The following is a 20,098-nucleotide window of genomic DNA, read 5'->3' on the forward strand; positions in this document are numbered from 1 at the left end:
CTCGATAAAATCAATGAAAACGTTCGATGTTTTTATTGAAAACAAAAATAATAATAATTAAAGGTAAAATTCGATAAAATATTTCGAATAAGTTTAATTCTAAATTCGCACAGAAGATTGATTACAAGAAACAAATTTTTCTAAAATTTTTCTTTTTTTCTAGAAATTTAGACAAATAAATTATAATTATTTTCATTTCCAAAGAAAAAAAATAGTAATTAAAGTTATTATTTTGGGATTCATCTATAAAATATTATTTTTTCTTAAAAAAAAAGAAAAAAAGCAAACAATTTGTTTTGAACATACATTATTGTTTTGGAAAAATAACTAATTCTTTTGGAATAATAATTAAGAAATAAGATACTTGGACTATTTAAGAGAATCTTGATTCTTGTTTGTGCTAGTTTCACGAGTATACTCAAGCAAGCGTTCACAATTGTCCACCAACGCATTTTATTTTCGTTTACGTCAGTGGATGGAAACGGAGTCTCTCAATACACCATGCAAATTAGGATAATAAAATTTTCCTGAAATAGAATACGTCTTAAAAGACAGAAATCGAATTGTAATATATTAAATCATTCCATAAATAATACTTCTAAGAAGTTACTTACTAGATATTTTGTAAAATTAAATCAAATTTACACAGTTGCAATTTACTTATTAACTGGATGACGCGCAAACTCAATAAACAAATGACTAATATTTTCAATATTAGTATTATGCACAGTAAAAACAACATTAAGAAATTAAATTGATACTCTATAATATTTTCCATCAAATTCTTTTGACTCTAAAACCAACGAATCATTTATTATTTTCTTAGTTAAAAAATTTTTTAAATGGCAAAATCTTCGAAAGGAAAAGTACATTAGTTAATATTATCTTTAAAAATTGAAAATATCAAAAACTATTAAATTATTTCATAGTATTAAGAAAGCATAAGATTGTAGTAGAAAAAAGAATATATAAAAAATTTGTTTAATGATTAAAATTTTACTTTACACAAATAAATACACATCGTTTTATTCTCTGAAAAAAAATATCCTTCTGAAAAAGTTAGCGTCAAATTCTAAGTTTGAATTATAATAAATTTGAAATATTAATCAGAATGCAAAAATTATCTTATCATTCCCAGAAGAGTGACGACATCACATTCTTGTTAAGTATCTGTTATCCATATTTCCAAGGAACAATTCTTCATTTTGACACAAATCAACGATCAATTTCCGAGAATGGAGAATATTTCACCACTTTATCGATTCAAGGTTAATTAGGCAATTTCTTCGTATCAATGGACTTTCTATGAATATTACAACGCATTCAAATTCAAACATTTTTCTAATTTTCAACATAAATACAACAAAGTTAATTTTTCGAAGAAACATTGAGAAAAAACAATAAATTCATTAAAAAAGCTTTAAAAAAGTCACAAAAATAAATAAATTGTTTATAAAACTTATTATTATTTTTATTTTTATTTTATTATTATTATTTTGTGTTAAAAAATGCATTGATCGAACAAAAATATTCCACTCCTCGATTTAATTAATATTCGAATCGAGACAAATCGTTTATCAAATATCGATGGATCATCTTTCGATAAAAATCATCGTCCATTTAATGAGGACATTTGATGTAGAAAAATATATATTTTGCTCGATATATCACAACCAGTTAAACTTCGATGCTTAAAAATAGATGTTAAACGAAGGTTCTTGAAAGCTGTCCGAAGTTGTTCGATTACAAAGCATGTACTTGGTGAAAAGATATATCGATATGTTCTTAAGACGCATTCGATATACTTATATACTCCCTCTGCTGCCAAACTAACCTAACGAATCACTCGTTACGAATGATTTAACAATCGCAAAAAACGAAGAATAAAAGTAAAAATCAATCGATTAAAAGAAATTATTCCAAAATTTTTCAAAAAATTCAAGATTTTTGTACATTTTGTAATCCGAGAAACAGCATTGAGGTCGATTAACTGAATCTTCATTAGATTAGAACGTTATTATTGGTTACTTAGTGCAAGGTTAATTACGAAATTAATTATTGCATCGCGTTAAGCTCGAATGGAGACCGGCAACCTTGTGGAGAAGGTCTCATCGATATTTTATCGATAGCGCAACACCTATACTACGTTGAAATGATCTAAAAATAATCACTCTGAACAGTACGGACAATGTGAAATCTGCGTCTTACATTCGATGTTTATGGAAACCATCAACGTGACTTTCCATTTATGATCATTGTATAAAAGTTACTTGATCAAACTTTTTTTTTTATTAGTAATCACATCTTTGCCATTTATGATGAAATGAAATGTAGAAATTGTAATTTATACCTTTAATCAGAAGTTTTGAGATATTTTCTGAATAATGCTTTTTTAGCATTTAGATGTTTAAATACAAACATTGATTATTCGAATGATATTGATCATTTATGATTTATTAAGTAATCGTCAAATTCAAAGGATAAGAAATCTCAAGCATTTTCATTATGATAGTTATAATTAATATATTTAAATTTCAATATTTAGCAATGAAAAAAAAATTAATAAAAATATCGTGTGGGTGTACGCACACGCAGACCGATGTTTCTGAAACTTTGTACAATATTATTTGTTTTGCAATTGCAAAATACCATATTACAAGTATGCAATGAATGTATATGCAAGTATGTAATGAAGTAAATGCAATCAATTTTAAATATAACATCTGTGAAGGTATGTAATCAAAGTGATTTTTCTTTCATCCAAAATTATAATATACACAAAACAGTTAAAGTGTTTTCCTTTAAGTGTTTTCCGTCTTTTTCAAACTTTAATAATTCGAAGTTAAAGAAATTACAAGCGGAATAAAGTAGAGTAAAACATAATTTATCAGACAGTTGTAACAAATATCAACAATTCTTTTCGTAGTCTTGAAATGATGTTCGAATGAAAAAAAAAATGAAAAAAAAAAGAGTACGCATTACTTGGAAACATCAAATGGTTCGCCTTGCATTGTAAAAATGTCAGTGGGTGAGACTAAAGGTTAAAGGTATGTTAAACAAAAAATAATTGCACAGTGAATAAATTACGATATGTAATAATAAGATGATAATATTACAAGACAAATCAAAGTATTCGAATTTATAATTTATTTTCCCTATTGTTATCTGCTATATCTTCAATTGCAGTATTTATTGTTTCACTTTACATCATTTTAATATAACGATTAATCACTTGTTTGCTTAAAATGATTTTTGATTCGATTCACGAATTTTAATCATTTATCAAAGTTGATGAACGTTCTAAGATAATTGAATATTGATGCAGATAATAATTTTACACATGTTGGAAGCTGTATTAATATCTGTTAATATCTGTTATTAAAACTTTAATTTTTTAAGTATCTTTATGCCTATTTAAGCTCAAAATTTAAAAGAATGAACATATTAATCAAAATGCAAAATTAGTAGGCGTGCCAATATTTATTATTAGTTCTTCGTGAATTCTCTAATATTTATCTTCATTATGCATGCGTGAAAACAATAACAAATTATCATGTACACTTATTGAAAAAAGAAACAGATTAAAACACAGGAAAATAACGGTCAAATAACATCAATATGCAATAAGCTTATTTGCATATCAAATAAAAAAATATAAAAAAAATTTACATACAATTAGTAAGTGTATTCAAAATTTAAACTTTAAAATTACATTTCAACTATTAAAAAGAAAAAAATCTTACATTTCAGAGAAATATTTTGGTCAATGCGAATATATAAATAGCATGTTTATATTTCCTTCTGTCCACTATTGTATTTCTAAATATCACGAGCTATATTATAGCCGAGCATCTGAAGCCTAACTGACTTGAATTATACAAACATATGCATACTTGTTGCATCGTGGATCTCGACAGAACGCAGGTAATAACGAGCATTACATCTAGGTTCAATAGTCGGTGCATGATAAATAACAAATAGAGGAAGGCAAACAAACGAGAAGGACGACAGAGGAAATCGAAGTTCAAATAGACGTGAGCAAATTGCACGGCAAATAGAAAGAATAGCCTCATGGAACGAAGTAATCTAAAAGGTTAAAATTTTGTTTCGAACTGTACACTGCATGTATGAAATAAACGCGCGCGCGTGTGTATGTGTGTGTGTGCGTGCGTGTATGTATTGTATATTTTCAATCTATGTATCGTTCAGTTTCGCAAGAAGTTCGCGAGATAATTTTCGTCATTATAATCATTTCCATAAAAATTTTTACTAAAATTTATGTATCTTACAATTATGCTTAAGATTTGCGTTAACTTATTTTAATTGATAGAATTTCACATATACATGTGGTACAAATTAGAAGTATGTGCATATGCATGCAAATAAGCGATACATATCTATTATGTATTTCTAACAAATCACAAGATAGTTTTCGAAACATCATTACATTCATTTTTACATGAAAATTTTTAATAAAATTTATGTATCTTATAATTTGTATTTAAGATTAATTTATATTAATCGATAAAATTTCACATAATAAATGATCATTATCACACTTTCATTACTTGAATGATTGCAATTTCAAAAATCGAAATTTCTCAAATCTTTGATTCTTCACGAAACAATACACTCTGAATTTAAATCCTTAAACTTTTCCATTCAAATCCAAAACTTCCCAACTCTGATTCATTATTACACATTTATTAAAAAAGAAAAGAAGAAGAGAATTGCATATAGTAAAATTGAGAAGCACTATACTACGAAATGTACATGATCAGTGAATTAAAGGGAAAGGTTAAAGGTGCGTTCGAGGTTTAGTGTGAATGCACGCGAATCCACGTGAGGTGGCCAGCGCAGGTGTGATCGTACCTTTAGTGCGAGTGGGTGGCCAGAGGGGGATGGCTTATCGACCAGGATGCTCTAGGCTCCAGAAGCTCAGTATTCGCGGGACCACCACCCCGTCGAAGCGATCTCCTCGTTCAATCGGGATATAAACGAACAGTGCTTGCTTACACCTCTTGTTCCATCGTTATATCATACCGATGTACCGTTTGTCGTGAGAACGAGTCTTCTCACCTGTCACCGGTTCTATCCTCCTCGCGAATCGACGTTTCTTCAACGGAAGCTTTCGTCGAACGCAATAATCAAAGTAAGTGTTCTTTGTTTCCTTTTTTTTTCTTTTTTGTTTCGTTTCGGCTTATTTTGATAGTGTCTTTTTGAAGGAATAATTGATTTGATCGGGAGTGGTTCAATTATTCTTCGTCGAAATCGTCAGAGTAAATCTTTCGCAATCTTTTTGTTTTGCTTTTTTCGTCTCGAAATTTGGTTTAAGTTTATTTTGATGGTGATTGGAATTTCTTGGATAATTGAATTTTGCGATTGATAATTGGGAGTGGTTCGATTATCCTCCTCGCGGATAGACTTAAGTTTCTTCGTTGAAAGTTCGCCGAATGCAATCCACTAAATCTTTTACTTTTTTTGTTCAACATTTGGCTCAGGTTATTTTTGAGAAGTGAAGAGAATTTCTTGAAGGAATATACAATTGAATTTATAAGATAATTGGCAAGTTTTAATCGAGAGTGACTCAATTATCGAGGATAATGGATAGTGATGAATATAGTGTAAATACAGGCGGCGTCTTGTGACTTCCGCGACATTTTCTCGGAGAATGGTGGGTGGATTGAGATATATATTGTGTTGTTAATGGAGGATAGTTCAATTAGATTGGCTCGTTTGTCAATTGTTTTCCTCTTGGCGTAGGTGTCGGGTAAATAACATTTGATAATAAAGATTGTTGTGCTAAATCTTGGAAGCGATATAAGATAATGGTGGACGGGGTTTCTTCGATAGTTTGTCACTTTTGTCGTCCATTCTCGCTACAGTCGAATGACCCAGTTGATACTCGAGTCGTGGATACGTGAGATATTGCCCGACGACCTGCGGTGACCCATTTATCGATTCTCCAGATTGAAATGAACTATTTCCACGATTGTTTTCATCACGTCCATCCTTGCGCGTCTCGCGCATCTTCATTCAATAGTTCCTTCACTTCCTTCTTGCCACCAATCCAATTATTCGTTCAAATTTTACTTAACCGACCAATTTTTTTTAAAGAATAGAACGCACAAAGTCTATCCTTTATCTTCGTTTCTATTTCTTCCAATCGAAAATTAGAAAAAAAAATCTTCTTCTACCTGAAAAATTATCATGTATTATTATATATATTACATATTTACTATAAAAATTATCATTATTACATATTAATGGACATTTTTGCAAGGCACAATTTTTTTACTCCCTCAGTACATTTCTCTATCCTATCTTTTCCTTCATCTTCTCCCTCCTTTCCTCGAATCGAAAATTAATAAAAAGTCTTTTTTCTACCTGAAAAATTCGAAAATGAATGAAGGATTCTCATTGTCGAATGAGCACTCTCTCATATAAGATACAATTTTCTTACCTCTACTCAAACGTTCCTCTATTTCTCGCGCATCCTACTTTTTTCCCTTCGCCTTTTCCTTCCTTTCTTCGAAAATTAGATAATCAAAAATTAAAGGGAAAATGTGTTCTTCCATCGGAAAAATTCGAGTGGATCGTGATCGAACATTGTTTCCGGTCGTCGGGGCCAAAGTTCGGCGAAGGGGTCGCGCATTTAAATCACTCTGCAAATAGATAGAGGCGAGATGAAAGGGTACACTGACCTCGATTACCGAATCCATCGAGGCGGAATACAGTTGTACAGAGCTGGAACAGAGCCAGGGGCAGAGTTGCAACTGCATTTAGCACGGCTGCCAGCCCGTGAGTCAATGTACGAGGAATCTCTTTGCACGAGGATACGACACATCCGTAAATCAATGTTGTGCTCACGAGGATCCCGGCCTTTCCACCGATCGATAATTAGGTCTCGGTGAGAATCAAGCCGGATATTCGATTCCGCTTCTACACGTTGCGAGGAAGGGCCTGGTGGGAGGAGGAGCCTCGAGCTTTAAGGTAATCGCGTTTCCGCTCCCGCCAAACACGGCCAATCGAGAGAAGAGAGAAGACGTCTCTAGAAATGATATGGAAGATTTGTAGTTTGAGAAGAAAATCGAGAAAGAGAGAGAGATGAATTGGGTTTATTGATAATAGGAAGAATGGATAGAATGTGTGAAAAATATGGAAGAGAATCTGTGTCGATTTTGGAAGAGAAAAGAATAATAATAAGAATAATGATAATGCGTTTCAGAAAATAGAAATTACGTAAAGAAATATAGAAATTGAAGATTAGAGAAATTCCGTTGATTAATTACAGAAGATTAGTTTTATTAAAGTAAATTATATAATCTAGAATATATATGATTGTGCAATACGGAGGATTTATGCATCAGAATACTTGTGAAAAATTAAAAATTAGAAGAAAAACTTTTAAAAATAGTTGAAAAATTATGTACATGATTAGTTGTAAAATATAAGAGCAATTTGTTTAGCGAATTAGCCAAGAACCATTAATTTATGAAAAAAAAAAAGAAAAAAGATCATTGTCGAAAGTATATCTGAATGATTAATTAGGGTTGCTGGAAATGTCGGAATAAATTTATGAATTACGTTGAAATTAGATTTTAGATTCGTTTCTAGAGAGAGTGAGACCAGTGGTGGTCGTTATGGAACGCTTATTTTCACGCAATGCACGGAACACCCCTATAGATTGGTACCTTCCGCGAAAGGGTGAACCACCTTCGTGTCGTGCCACCTTCGATAAAGTTGATTTGCATGTACCATGCAAAGGCGCGTATTTGCATAAATACTTCCCAAGTTATTTTCTTTTATCGTTAGGACTACACACCTTCCACGATTCGTTCAATTAGACCGCTTTAATTCTGGCAAAAAATTCGCTAGTCATTGACCTTCTTTTTGCCATTTGGTTTCAGTCATTTCGATGGTTTTCCCTAGAAATTATTTTATTTGAATCAGCAATTGTAATTAAAATTAGAAAATTCACTTTTTTTGAGTGAATTTTAATCAATATTTTTTGTAAAAAAAATATACAAAAATGTGAAAAAATATACAATGGAACACACTGAAATACTAATAAAATAATTTTGGTTAATTTATTATGAAATAAGTGTAAATATAAAACTTTTTTTGAATATTTAACTTTATAATCTTTTAAATTAGATTCATATGTTATGTGTTAAGTATCTGATAGAATTTGTATATATTTTATACTGTATTTTCTAGAAAATCGAATTGAATCGCACGGCGTGGACGTGCAAAAGCCGTTTATCACAGTCAACAATCTGTTTACTAATTTTTACTCGAAACTCGTGGCATGTCCTGTTAATCCAATTTTACAAATCGATTATTTTGTCATGCATGAAATAGATTATCGATCGTCCTCCAATTATTTACATTTTATGATCAGGGACTGGATCTTGTGAATATATATCAAATATAAAATATAAAACATGTATATCACCATCTGGACACGAATCTTTTCTTTATTTCTGTTTTTCTTTAAACACTTTAAAATATTATTATATAAACCTAGAAAAATTAAGTTAAATTAGGTTAGGTTAGATTAGATTGACAATTCGATATACTCGAAACATTTATGTTAGTATTCATTTCAAAAATAATTTTCCTTTCAAACTTGTAAATATATCAACTTTAATATGTCAATAATAAATGTAACATAAAACAACATAAATGTAAAAAGTGTAATCATTTTTTAACGACTTAGAATCAGATTGAGATTATATAAAATAAAAAATTTCCTTTATATTTTGATTAATATTTCTTCTATTTTTTGACAATTTATACACCAATTCATTTAAAAAATAAATAATAAACCTAGAAAAATATTTTTTATAAATTTTAATATAAAAGAAAATTAAAAGAATTAAAAGAATACCTTCGAATTATTTAAAAATTCTCGATATGTCACTAAATTCTTTTAAATAAATCATTTGCTTCGAATCAAAATTTAATACCAACGAAAAAAATCATTCTCTTTTGACCATCACGTTTTATCTCAAACGAACCGAAAAAATTGGAACGAACCACGGCAGAAAACAGACGAGTCCACTCGCATAACGCGCCCATATTAATCCCTATGTGTGTTCCCTTCTTCTTTTTCCTACTCTTCTTTCGTCGAGAAAAAAGGAAATACCCGCGAGTTTTTGGCAAAAATCCAAGACAGAGTGGAGTACTGGTTGCATATTCGGCGCGTCTATAGCCGTTCCACTCTTCTGGCCGGTGCACATGCAGCCGCAGCCATGACACCGGGAATCAGGCCACTGTCCCACTTTACGCCTTTCCGACCGATAAAGGTTACCCGTTCGTTCTTCGTGCACGTAATACCGACTCGATTGCGAAACTCGTACGATTCCTGGCTGGAAACGAAAGAGGTTGAAGTTCTTACGAGGAAAAGAACCGAATCGTGTATAAATCAGGGTGACTGAGTGCAATAGACTTGACCAATCGGTATCCTTGGAATTTCGTTTAGCGACACATAGCCTATGTGAAAAATTGACAAGAATTGAATAGAATGATCCTGAAGAGGGCAATTTTAAACTTTGCGATGAAGTTCTTTGAATTTTCGAATTTATTTCGGTTTTTTTTTAATTGTAATATTTCTATTTATGGTTTTTTTTAATTTTATTGTGATTATAGATACAGTATAGAGAAGGAATAGGGTTAGCTTGATAATTGGAAGATATTGAGAATTAATCGTCACTTCGAAGGAAAATTTTACATGGATCTTAACCTAATCATGCTAATTCGATTAATTATTAATTAAATAAAAAATATATTTCTTTCTAATGAAATAAATCATAAATAAATGAAAATATATTTGTATAATGTATAAATAATATGTATATAGTAAGTAATATGATATATTTATTATAGTATAAGTAAAATATCAAAATAAATTTTATTCTAAAAAGATTTAATTATATAGGTAACACATAATAAAAGCTTGTCTCAATTTAAATGAAGGTAGAACAATAAGATAAAACAAATTTGAAGAACGAATATTTTCAAGTAGAAGACGCAATAATCTTTTCGTCAAAACGAAAGAATAAACACAGGAAAATCTTAAAATATTTATAGTTTTCTGTCTGATTTCTTCGTCCGTTCAAGTTTTGCTTGGTAATCATGCGTGTGATGAATGTCCTGAGTATGCCACGCATGGTAACAACCCATACTGGATCGCGTGTCGTTCATCTCTCGTCCTTCGTGAATGTAACCGTGGACACGCGAGTTCGTGTTTATCATTAACACATGTGCAGAATTATTCTTTTATAAGATTAATAGTGACATACAACAAATGCTGCCTTCCTATAACGTAAATAAAAAAAAATTTTCAAAAATTTAATTCTTTCAATGTATTATGGCTTTCAAAAAAATTTTAATGTTTTTTGATTAAAAATTATCATGAAATCAAATAAATCAAATAGTCAGTTACATCGCATAGTTTTAATTTTTTAATACTGAAAATTTTTTAATAAGAAAGCCAAAATACTATTATTGAATATTCATAATATCAAATTATCAATTTTTTTATTTAAGAAATTTAATTTTCAAACAAAGAACATCAAAGCTTTAATGTACGAAATAATTTTTCTAAAAATCAAAACAAATCTATATCTCTAAATTATGTCAGTCTTTAAATTTAATTTTCTCGTGAGAAATACTAAAATCCTAACCTAAAAAAAAATAAAAAAAATAAAAATGTTTCAGTATTTCAAAATTATTGCATAAAAAGCTTTTAAAAACTGGCGAGAGAAACACGATCAAACGAATCCCTTCAACGATGACCTTAAAAACATATCCTGACCGAGATATCGATTCCGTGCTACGAAACTGGATCATTTAAATCATCGATGAAGACGAGGCGACTTGTCGGTGTTCTAGACGTGGAAACGTCTCTGTTGGCCTGTTACTAATTTCAACACGACCGGTTGATTTCAAGAGGATATCGAGAAGGACACGAAAAAGGGGTCTGTGATAGTTTTCTAGCCGTGCAGCTGCACCCGGTGCAAGCTCTGCTGTTCGATAACCGAGGTGCAACGGCCGTCGGCCCCAAGAACGTATCTAGGCCACCGGCACCAGCATTTCCACCACCACCAACCACCACTGCTAGCACCATCGATATCATTGCTACTTCCACAATCATCGCAAACTATCGTGTATTAAAATACTGTGATATCATTCTATTGTTATATATATGAAATATTTGGAAATCAAACTTGGATCAATTCCAATTTTATGAAAAATTATTTATTTTATTACTAAATATGATTAATGTTTGATTTTTTCAAGAATCAATGATCGATGATTACATTGATTCGCAATAATTGATTAAATTGTTTTAAAGGTATGATATTCCATTGTTTAAAAATTAAATTGATTAATTGTACTTTTTAAAAATAGGTGTTTGATTTTTCAAGCAAAATAATTAAATTTGGCTTCTATATGATTCATATATTAGATTATTTTTGTTCTAAATTTTTATGATTTAAGTAGCTGATTTAAGTAGCTTTAATGCAATTATAGGATTATAATAAATAATGCTTTATCAAGATTCATCATTATTCTATTTAATGTATAATTATGACATTAATTTACATATAATCTAATCAGTATATACTTTATTAATATTATTAATTGTTAAATTTTATTAAAAGAATTTTAATCAAAGAAACACATGTTGTCCTGGAAAAGTGAATGTCCTATCATCATTAGGAAGTAAAAGTAATAAAAAAAAAGATTGTATATTTTTTAAATTATAATCACCAAGTTAAAAATAACTTTTATTCTTTTTCTAAATTGTTTAATTTTTTTTAAGAGTTAATATTATTTAAAAAAAAAAATAAAGAATTATATGTCATGTTGTAAATTTAAAATAATTACTATCAGAAATTGATTATATTGATTATATTACATTAATCAATATGAAAGGTCACTACTATTTTTTTATCAAACGTATGCACTTTGATAAATATTGCGAAGCCAAAGTTACGTATTTGTTTTATAAAATTATTTTTGCATGAATTATTTTTGTAACAGCAATGACCCTATCCAAAATTATTATCAGAAGTTCATATCGTCTTTTAAATGCAATAAAAAATTTTTTCTCCGCATTTTGATTAACATTTCTTTTATTTTTTCAGAAAAAATACTAACACGAGAGAAATTATAAATAATATATCAAGTTCAAATTATCAAGTTCTTTTTAAATTCTTATTAAATAAACCAAACAAATCCAATTTCACCGTCAATCAACACTATTTTCACGGTAAAAAGCAGGCAAATAAACTTTCATACAAAGACTTCGTGCCAAGGACGCGATCATTAGTCGCACTTGGAGACACAAGTTTCCATTTAACATCAACGTTCTCATCACCGCCTCTAGCATCGATCGTGATAAGAAATAATAATAGTAAAAAGAATCGGAATAATATATTTCTTCAGAAGAAGAAAATAAAATCTACTATATATGTAAAAGGATATAACGATTGCCACGTGTTGAACGATAACCTCTTTGCCATGGAAATGCGACGCGCTCGGCTCTTCTTTGTAAACGTGGTAGAAAAAAGGGATGCTCGCGGATTGATCGAGAAAATTAAAGCCAAGGACAGATTGCAACCTATCTTTGAGATCGTAGAAGAGGGTCGCGTTATTGCTGTTTTATCCTTTTTGCCGTGGCTACTCAACAAGGGGGTTTCCCTTGTTTTTCTCGGATAAGTTGCTGAACGTTACGAGTGAAATAAGGTTAGAGAAAAGTTGTGCGAGGACGACGACGACGATTCGAGGTGATAAGTCGAGAAACGAGAGACAGCTGGAGAAATCAATATGTAATTTTATGTGAAGTGGTTTAACAAATGAATGAAAAATATTCGTGTACGATAACGACAATGACATATTTTCAGATAACGATAAGAATGTATCTATAAAATTAAAATTTGTAATTTAATGTAATAAAGTTTCGTTCAAGACTTTGAAACAAGTATGTAGATATTTTTTTTTTAATCGAATTAGTAAAGTAAACTTTGAATATAAGCGAATTATGCTATTAAGATAAATGCATAATATTAAATAAACAATCTTTCTTAATGCAAGAAGGAAAAATATTCAAAGACGTATTATTAAGAATTGACACTCACATTCCATACGAAAAGGAATTAAAATTGCAAAAGTTCGCTGATTGAAAGGATATCATGTGCATCGTGGAAAATTATTCATTATTGATCGATTGGCTTTTCTATAGTTTCTATCTTTTCTCTTTTCTTTTCTACCCTTCTAGACCGTTGTTCTAAAGGAAAATCGATATCCGGTTTATTGGAAGTTTAATTAAACATCGAGTCGAACGACGAGAATAACGAATTCGTTGTGTATGTTTTTTTTTAAAGATGATAACGGCGTTGCCAGTACCCTCCGTGAAGGTCTTCCATAAAACCTATTACCAGGAGAAAGGATCCAGGATAGGGAATAGTCAACCTGGAAGCCCTTTGGCCGAAAGCGAAGCAGTGCTGGCGTTAGTTGATAAGGAACCCCCGGAATATTATTTCTGCGGCAAGGTAAGAAATATTTTATCGATGAACGATGAATTTTCAAACTTTTAAAAATAATATGATAATATCCTTTGTCAAGGATCTAGACGATACTTTCAACTGTAAAAGGTTAATCTGATGTTTATTACACATAATAATTAATCGATATAGGTCAGTCTATTTGTCTATTCAAATCTATTAAGAAAATAGAGAAAACGATATTATTGAATACATATATCTCACTTTTCAATTTATATGGTATCTCAATTGATTTCCAAGATGACTCAAAGTTTCCACAAGGTTTAAATATAACATAGCACAAAGATTACGAATCGATCCCGCAATTCAATGATTTACATTTCTTCCTGAAAATACATGTTATATTTTTCCAAGAATTCATTTGTTAGTTTGGAACAGATCAGTGATGAAATATAAGCGAGAGGTTCGAGTAAGCGATAAAGATAAAAATAGTAAATGATCAAAAATTATCTTTTCTTTAAACGACGATATCTCGGGAATCAAAAGTTGTATCGGAATAAATAAAAGAACGTTTTGAAGAGCAAGATTTCACGTTTCTAATGATTGTTGATTCGTTGACCAAAAATTATTATCTTCGGAATTATAACGGTTCAAAGTTTCTCTAATTTTAATTAGAATTTAATCGATATTGAAGCATATTTTTGGAATAGATATATTTATTTTTGAAAGAATATTACTTACAAATCTTATTAACAATATATTGGAGTTTATTTTAAGTTAATTAAAAATTTCTTTGATTGAAACGAAATTGAAATGGATTTTCATTCAACTCGATTCGTGTTTAATTATGTTGATCAGTCAAAAAACATATATATATTTATAAATTCCATAAGTTTTAAATATTTATGTGAACGAATCATCTTGTACTTATAACATTTATAAAATATGCAAAACAAAAAATATATTATGCGTGTAATATGAAAAGTATGCAATTTACATGAAAATTTAATCATTAAAAAAAAATAGTAGAAATTTATTAGAAATGCGATCTCTGAGTGGGAGTCCTTATTTATATAATTTATTCATACAAAATTCTTAATTATCCCGAAGAATATGGGGCAAAGAGCAAAAAAAACGAACGATTCATCTCGCAATGAAGTGAACTGAAAAAACGTTGAAAGGACACTTGGATAGAGAAGTGAAACATTGAGTCAGCGTTGCACAGCATAACCTATAAGTGATCGTTTCTTGAACACGTTCGACCACACGTGAGAGCCCTCCAATCGAAAACTTTCCTCCTCTTCTATAGCGAGGTGTAAGAGTCTTTGCAGGAAAAAAACTGATTCGACAGAAAATTACCGAATAGAACTGATCGCAATAGCAATTCAAAAGGTCAGATCTTCGCTGTAATTCCTGTATCTCCCTCCCAATATACCTACGCGTATTTTTTTTTTTTAATATTCAGATTAAAGAGAGAAATTGTGTGTACGCTTTGTCGGATTTTTTCTCACACGCTTTTTATAAACAGAATTTCGAAAGTATACCAAGCTCGGCCGGAATACACAATGGACGTGATCCGCATAAGGAACTCGCAAACATACGTAGGCGAAAAATTGACCGACGCGAGGGAAAAACTCACACGGCGAAGAAAGGTTGGCTTATGATTAATCGTTTATGAATTTCAAATCATCTCTGCTTCGAGATCTCAAAGGCAAATTAGCCGCGAAACTTTCGATCGTTCCGGGTATTTTGGATTATATATATGTATATTTTATTGCTCGTAGGTCGAGAGGAGGATCATCGATGAAAGAAGGAATCTCGAAGGAATGCGAAGAAATTCGGAAAGATTTATCGAAAAATTAGAGAGAAAAAGAGAAGAAAAGGAGGGATTGAGAGAATTTTTCATGGAAATGCTATTATTGAATATATTTTGCAAAATGAATTATTCTCAAAAAATTGTGGAAATTTCAATCATATGATTGAATTCTAATGCGTTATTTTATATATAAATATACGATCGTAAATATGATCCATTATTTTAGAAAAATATAATTATGAAGATTCAAGGAAAATATTTAAATTATATAAATTGTTTTTTTTCGAATTTGTTTTTTATCACTTACTTTCATTTCATTTTAAATATTCACTTATAATCAATATAATATTTATCAATTATAATAACAAAAAGTGAAATCTAATGGAGAACAATTAATTATAAAAATATAAGATTCAAAAGAGGATACAGAGTAAGGAATAAGAATGTAAATACATTTGAAAATAAAATTCTTTCACATTTGAGAATCACTATCGAAAGTTATTTTTGTTAATAAATACTGGCATAACAATGAAAATTCTCTTCATAAAGTGCCTTTTAAATAATTTCCAATAACAATTTTTAATACTTTTACTTTAAAATATACTCATATTTTTAGTACACAGGAGATGCCGAATAATCCAAGGGCTCCAATATATATTTCAAAAAAACTTTTTTTTAATTTTCTTTATCTCTATTCCTCATCTCTAATTTTTCTAAACTTTGCCAATGATAATTAAATCTCTCGTGAAAAATAAGTCTCGTGAATTTAATTTTAAAATTCACATTCGAAGATGTATTTTCTCCATTTCTGAAAAAAGAAAAAAAAATACTTAGACAGAAATTTCTACGAATTTCATTATCCATTGAAAATTCTCCAATACTTTCTGAATTTTGCTTGTATTTATTACTGCTATCCATGCTACTGTACAAACAATTCGATCACGAATCGATGAGAAACCGCTCCTCTCTACCAAATCGGCCGAGCAAAAGTTTCGAAATTAACTGTGAATTCTCCTCCGTTTAATTGTCCATTGGAAAACATGGATGTACCGCGTTTAACCGTGGCAAATTACCGGGATTATTTCGTCGGTGTGTTGGTGAGTGACGTCATTGGAAACTCGTGGGCGTTGTGAACACGATAAAAGAAGCGTACGTAGTCCTGTTTGGATTATTTATTTTCGCCTCTTCCCGCCTCTTACTCTTCGCATCAATCCGAACTCGATTTTTTTATCATCGTTCCCCCCCTCCTCTCTCACGAGTCGACACTAAATTTAGTCTCTTTTTTTTTTTTCCTTTACACACTGGAATAAGTTTCTTCGTTGTTGATACAAATCTTATAGAAGATAATAATAGGACGTGGAGAGGTTATGTTCACTTAGATCGATTCGACTTGTGTTTTACTCGTGTAGATTCTAATTGGACGATCGTAAAAGTGTGATACAAGAAACCTATATGAAGTAGTGAAATCTAATAACGATCGCTCGCATTAAACATCGTGATTTTTCATTTAATTTCTCTCTGATTCTGAAAATTATTCTTTTTCCCGTTAAATCTTTCTTTAATAAAAAATATATTGATTTATTCGTTTGTAAAGAATGTATATAGAAATTTCCATAGTCTTTCAAAAAAAAAGTTCAATTTCTTTATCTATTTAGAAGAATCGATTCGAAGCTGAGAATTTCTATATTCGTTTGTTCTATAGGAATTTTTTGAGGAAAAGGTTTTCACTCTTTCAATGAATTAGATCCTAAATGATATTTTATCATAATAATCATGTATAATATAAACTGTATTTTTTTTTTTTAATGAAAATAATTAACCTCAATGAAGTTTGAAAAAAATTCGTAAAGGATGATTTCTAATACTGAGAGAAAAATAAATGATTTAATTGACCGATTATAAAGCTCGAGTATTTTTTTTTCAAGAGATTGTTTTACAAAAATTAATTTAAAGATTAAAAGTCAATGCGGATCAAATGTTGAAAAAGTGAAGGGAAAAAATCGATATCTAAAGGAAGATTTATAATAATACGCACACAGAATTGAGGAGGGTGTAAATGAGTTTTATTTGCCGAATAAATAGAAACGTCAAATAGAAGTTTCCAGTGTTTCACGCGATAACGATAATCGTGTGGAAGTAGGAAGCTAAATTTAAATTTCTGCCAGTTAACTGAAAATGGTGCGATTCTAAGGAATTAATTAAAATCTTTAAGCCTTGAAACTAATTAAATTGTTTGAACTATTACGTGTACACGTGATACATGGAGAGGTAGGGAAAAACAGATAGGAATTTTCGACGTATCCTTTTCCTTGAAAATTCACTCGCCTTGAAAATTCAAAAGCAATCCCAAGGAATCCTTGAACGAATAGAAAAGAAGTTTGAACAATCTATCAAAGGCTTTTATGGAAATTTTTTTTTTTTTTTTAACAAACTTACCTCACTTTACCCGATTGAAAATTATTGCTTGTTAAAATTTTCTTCAAAGGCAAAATAAAGTAGGAAAGTTTTTAATAAAAAAAAATAACGATATTGGTATCTTAAAGGAGAAGAATAAGTGATTGGTAGTATATTAAAGAAAAGTGCGGTAAATATTTTTCATGCGCATCATCTTTATTATGCAATCAAGATTAAAAGGTTAAAGTGACTATATAACAAAAGGCTCAAAGGACTTTTTGTTTCTTATTCATTAACTTGCTCGCCATTAGATGCGTTCACCCTTAATGTTCCATGCCCTTTTATTCATTATGATTTTCATACAAATAAAAATCGATACGAAATAACGTTATTTCGTTGTAATTTAATTAGCAGCAACTCTTTTCATAAAAGCAAACATCTCGTTACAAAGCTCTTCTGCAAAGCAACTTCACAAGTTGCAAGAATATTTCAAGAATCGCATTTAATTAAGCCGGTGTTCAATGTGCAACAACGTAGTAGAAACAATGTTTGCTTTTGTTAACTCCGCACATAAAGGAGAGCTTTCTCGGAAAGAAGGAACTTTCAGAAAGTCGAAATTCCATTTAATATATTCCTTAATTTAATAAATTAATGCAAGAAACAAGAAAGTGAAAGAAATCAAACATTCATCGTATTTCTTCAAATTGTTTGTTTTTCATTAATTATATTAGTCTTAAAATAATTATACTTTTGATCAAGACTTTTTCCTTAATTTAATAAATTTAAGTTTTAATTACGTTTCATTATTCCACCAATGACAGTAATAAACGGATTAAAGAATAAAACTGACACTAATGATAAGATAAATACATTTTTTTTTGTTACATATATTATTTTAATTTAATAAATTAATATAATAAGAAACAAAAACTGAAAGAAATCACACATCTATATTTCTTTATTTTTTCATTTTATTTCATTAATTATTCTATTCTTAAAATAATTATATCATTGATCAAGATTTTCCCCACATTTTCTCACATTTAATATATTCCTTAATTTAATAAACTAAACTTCCAACTAAGAATTTCATTATTTATAATGATTTCTTAAAGTGACAGCAATAAACAAATTAAAGAATAAAACCGATGAGTCTAGACTAATACTTTTTCTATATTTTTTCGCATTTATCCAATATATCCCATAATTTAATAAATTATACTTCAAATATACATTATTAATTAATTATAATACGTCATTAATTATTCTACTCTTAAAATGACAGCCAATAGACAGGTCAAAGAGTAAAGCTTATACTATTGATCAAGACTTTTTCTACATTTTCATTAATTATACTCTTAAAATGACAGCAATAAACGCTTTAAAGACGATAAAATCGAGAATAATATATTGATCAAAATTTTTTTCTTCAAAGGTCAATTCGTTGCACGTGGTGGTCGGATCATTGCTGTTGGGCGCTGTGGTGTTGGTTGTAGGCTTGGTGCAACTCGCGCCCGGGGCAGAAGCTGCACAAAACTCGACCGCCCTCATCGTCGTTGGATGCAGTTTGCTCGTGGTCGGTGTTTTCCTCGCGCCCCTCAGAGCGCTGTGTATCAAGAGACAGAAGGCTGCGCAGAAGGATGGGACGCATCAAAGAAGCGTCACTAGTATAGACATGCTGTTGGCTCAACACAGGTGAGAGCGTAGATGCCAACTGTTTATTGCTTCTGTAAAATTGAAAATCATCGAACAACGCGTATGTTTTTCTCTCGTTTGTTTCCTCTTCAGATTTCGAAATCGCGTAACGATTCAATGCTTTACACGTTCGATCCATTATATTTTGATTGGATTATACACATGTTTTTGTTTGATTATTTTTGATCATTTATCGAGAATAAAAATATCTTTGTTAATTGTATTTTTTATCGAGATACATTTATTTATTTATTCTCATAATCTTAATTACAATTATTTATGCGCAAAACAGATATATTAAATGGTATTTTTCTGATTAATTTCTTCATCTTGCTATAAGAACATACATAAAACGATATAGTATGTTTACGTGTATATATAGTATGTATACATATGTATAGTATGTATACATGTATGCATGCAGTATTCAATTTTACGTAGGAAGTTAATGTCTCGTGCGTTGTTCGTAAAGTTATTTGTAACACACGAGTAAGATGGCCGACACGTTGGCCATCTTATTTATGGAATTTTGATTTTTTTTTTTAAGCAAGCAGCCATCTCGTGTTAAATAATCGTTCCATAGGTAAAAATATATTTCATTCATTATTCGATATATAATTAATCAATTAATTAATCGCAGATAATTAATCCATAATTTAAATTCGAACGGTTCGAA

At 30.1% G+C, this 20,098-nt stretch overlaps 1 protein-coding gene and 2 long non-coding RNA genes across 14 annotated transcripts in view; 1 reads left to right on the forward strand and 2 right to left on the reverse strand.

The window, feature by feature from the left end:
• LOC107992852 (uncharacterized) lies at positions 1 to 9,419 on the reverse strand. Its single transcript, XR_009832384.1, has 6 exons — positions 8,894 to 9,419; positions 7,826 to 8,526; positions 6,464 to 7,051; positions 6,261 to 6,387; positions 615 to 6,197; positions 1 to 527 (listed from the first exon to the last, which is right to left on the reverse strand). It is a non-coding gene; the product is annotated as an uncharacterized LOC107992852 (long non-coding RNA).
• Positions 5,013 to 20,098, forward strand: part of LOC107992851 (uncharacterized) — a 23,217-nt gene continuing 8,131 nt past the window's right edge. For 10 of the 12 annotated variants that reach the window (XR_009832369.1, XR_009832371.1, XR_009832368.1 and 7 more), the window contains exons 1-3: positions 5,016 to 5,152; positions 13,398 to 13,565; positions 19,163 to 19,422. Coding sequence is in view for 3 of the 12 variants with exons in the window: in XM_062083719.1 (XP_061939703.1) it covers positions 13,398 to 13,565; positions 19,163 to 19,422 (428 nt within the window). In the remaining 9 variants the exon portion in view is untranslated. Of the gene's footprint in view, positions 5,153 to 9,654; positions 9,865 to 9,943; positions 11,363 to 12,158; positions 12,843 to 13,397; positions 13,566 to 19,162; positions 19,423 to 20,098 lie in introns of all 12 variants that reach the window. The other 2 variants (XM_062083752.1, XM_062083730.1) reach the window with 2 other exon arrangements.
• Positions 15,416 to 16,774, reverse strand: LOC114576860 (uncharacterized). The gene is made up of 2 exons (XR_003696334.2): positions 16,215 to 16,774; positions 15,416 to 16,141 (listed from the first exon to the last, which is right to left on the reverse strand). It is a non-coding gene; the product is annotated as an uncharacterized LOC114576860 (long non-coding RNA).

Source organism: Apis cerana, linkage group LG1, assembly GCF_029169275.1.
Source record: "Apis cerana isolate GH-2021 linkage group LG1, AcerK_1.0, whole genome shotgun sequence".
In the NCBI taxonomy this organism is placed as follows: domain Eukaryota; kingdom Metazoa; phylum Arthropoda; class Insecta; order Hymenoptera; family Apidae; genus Apis; species Apis cerana.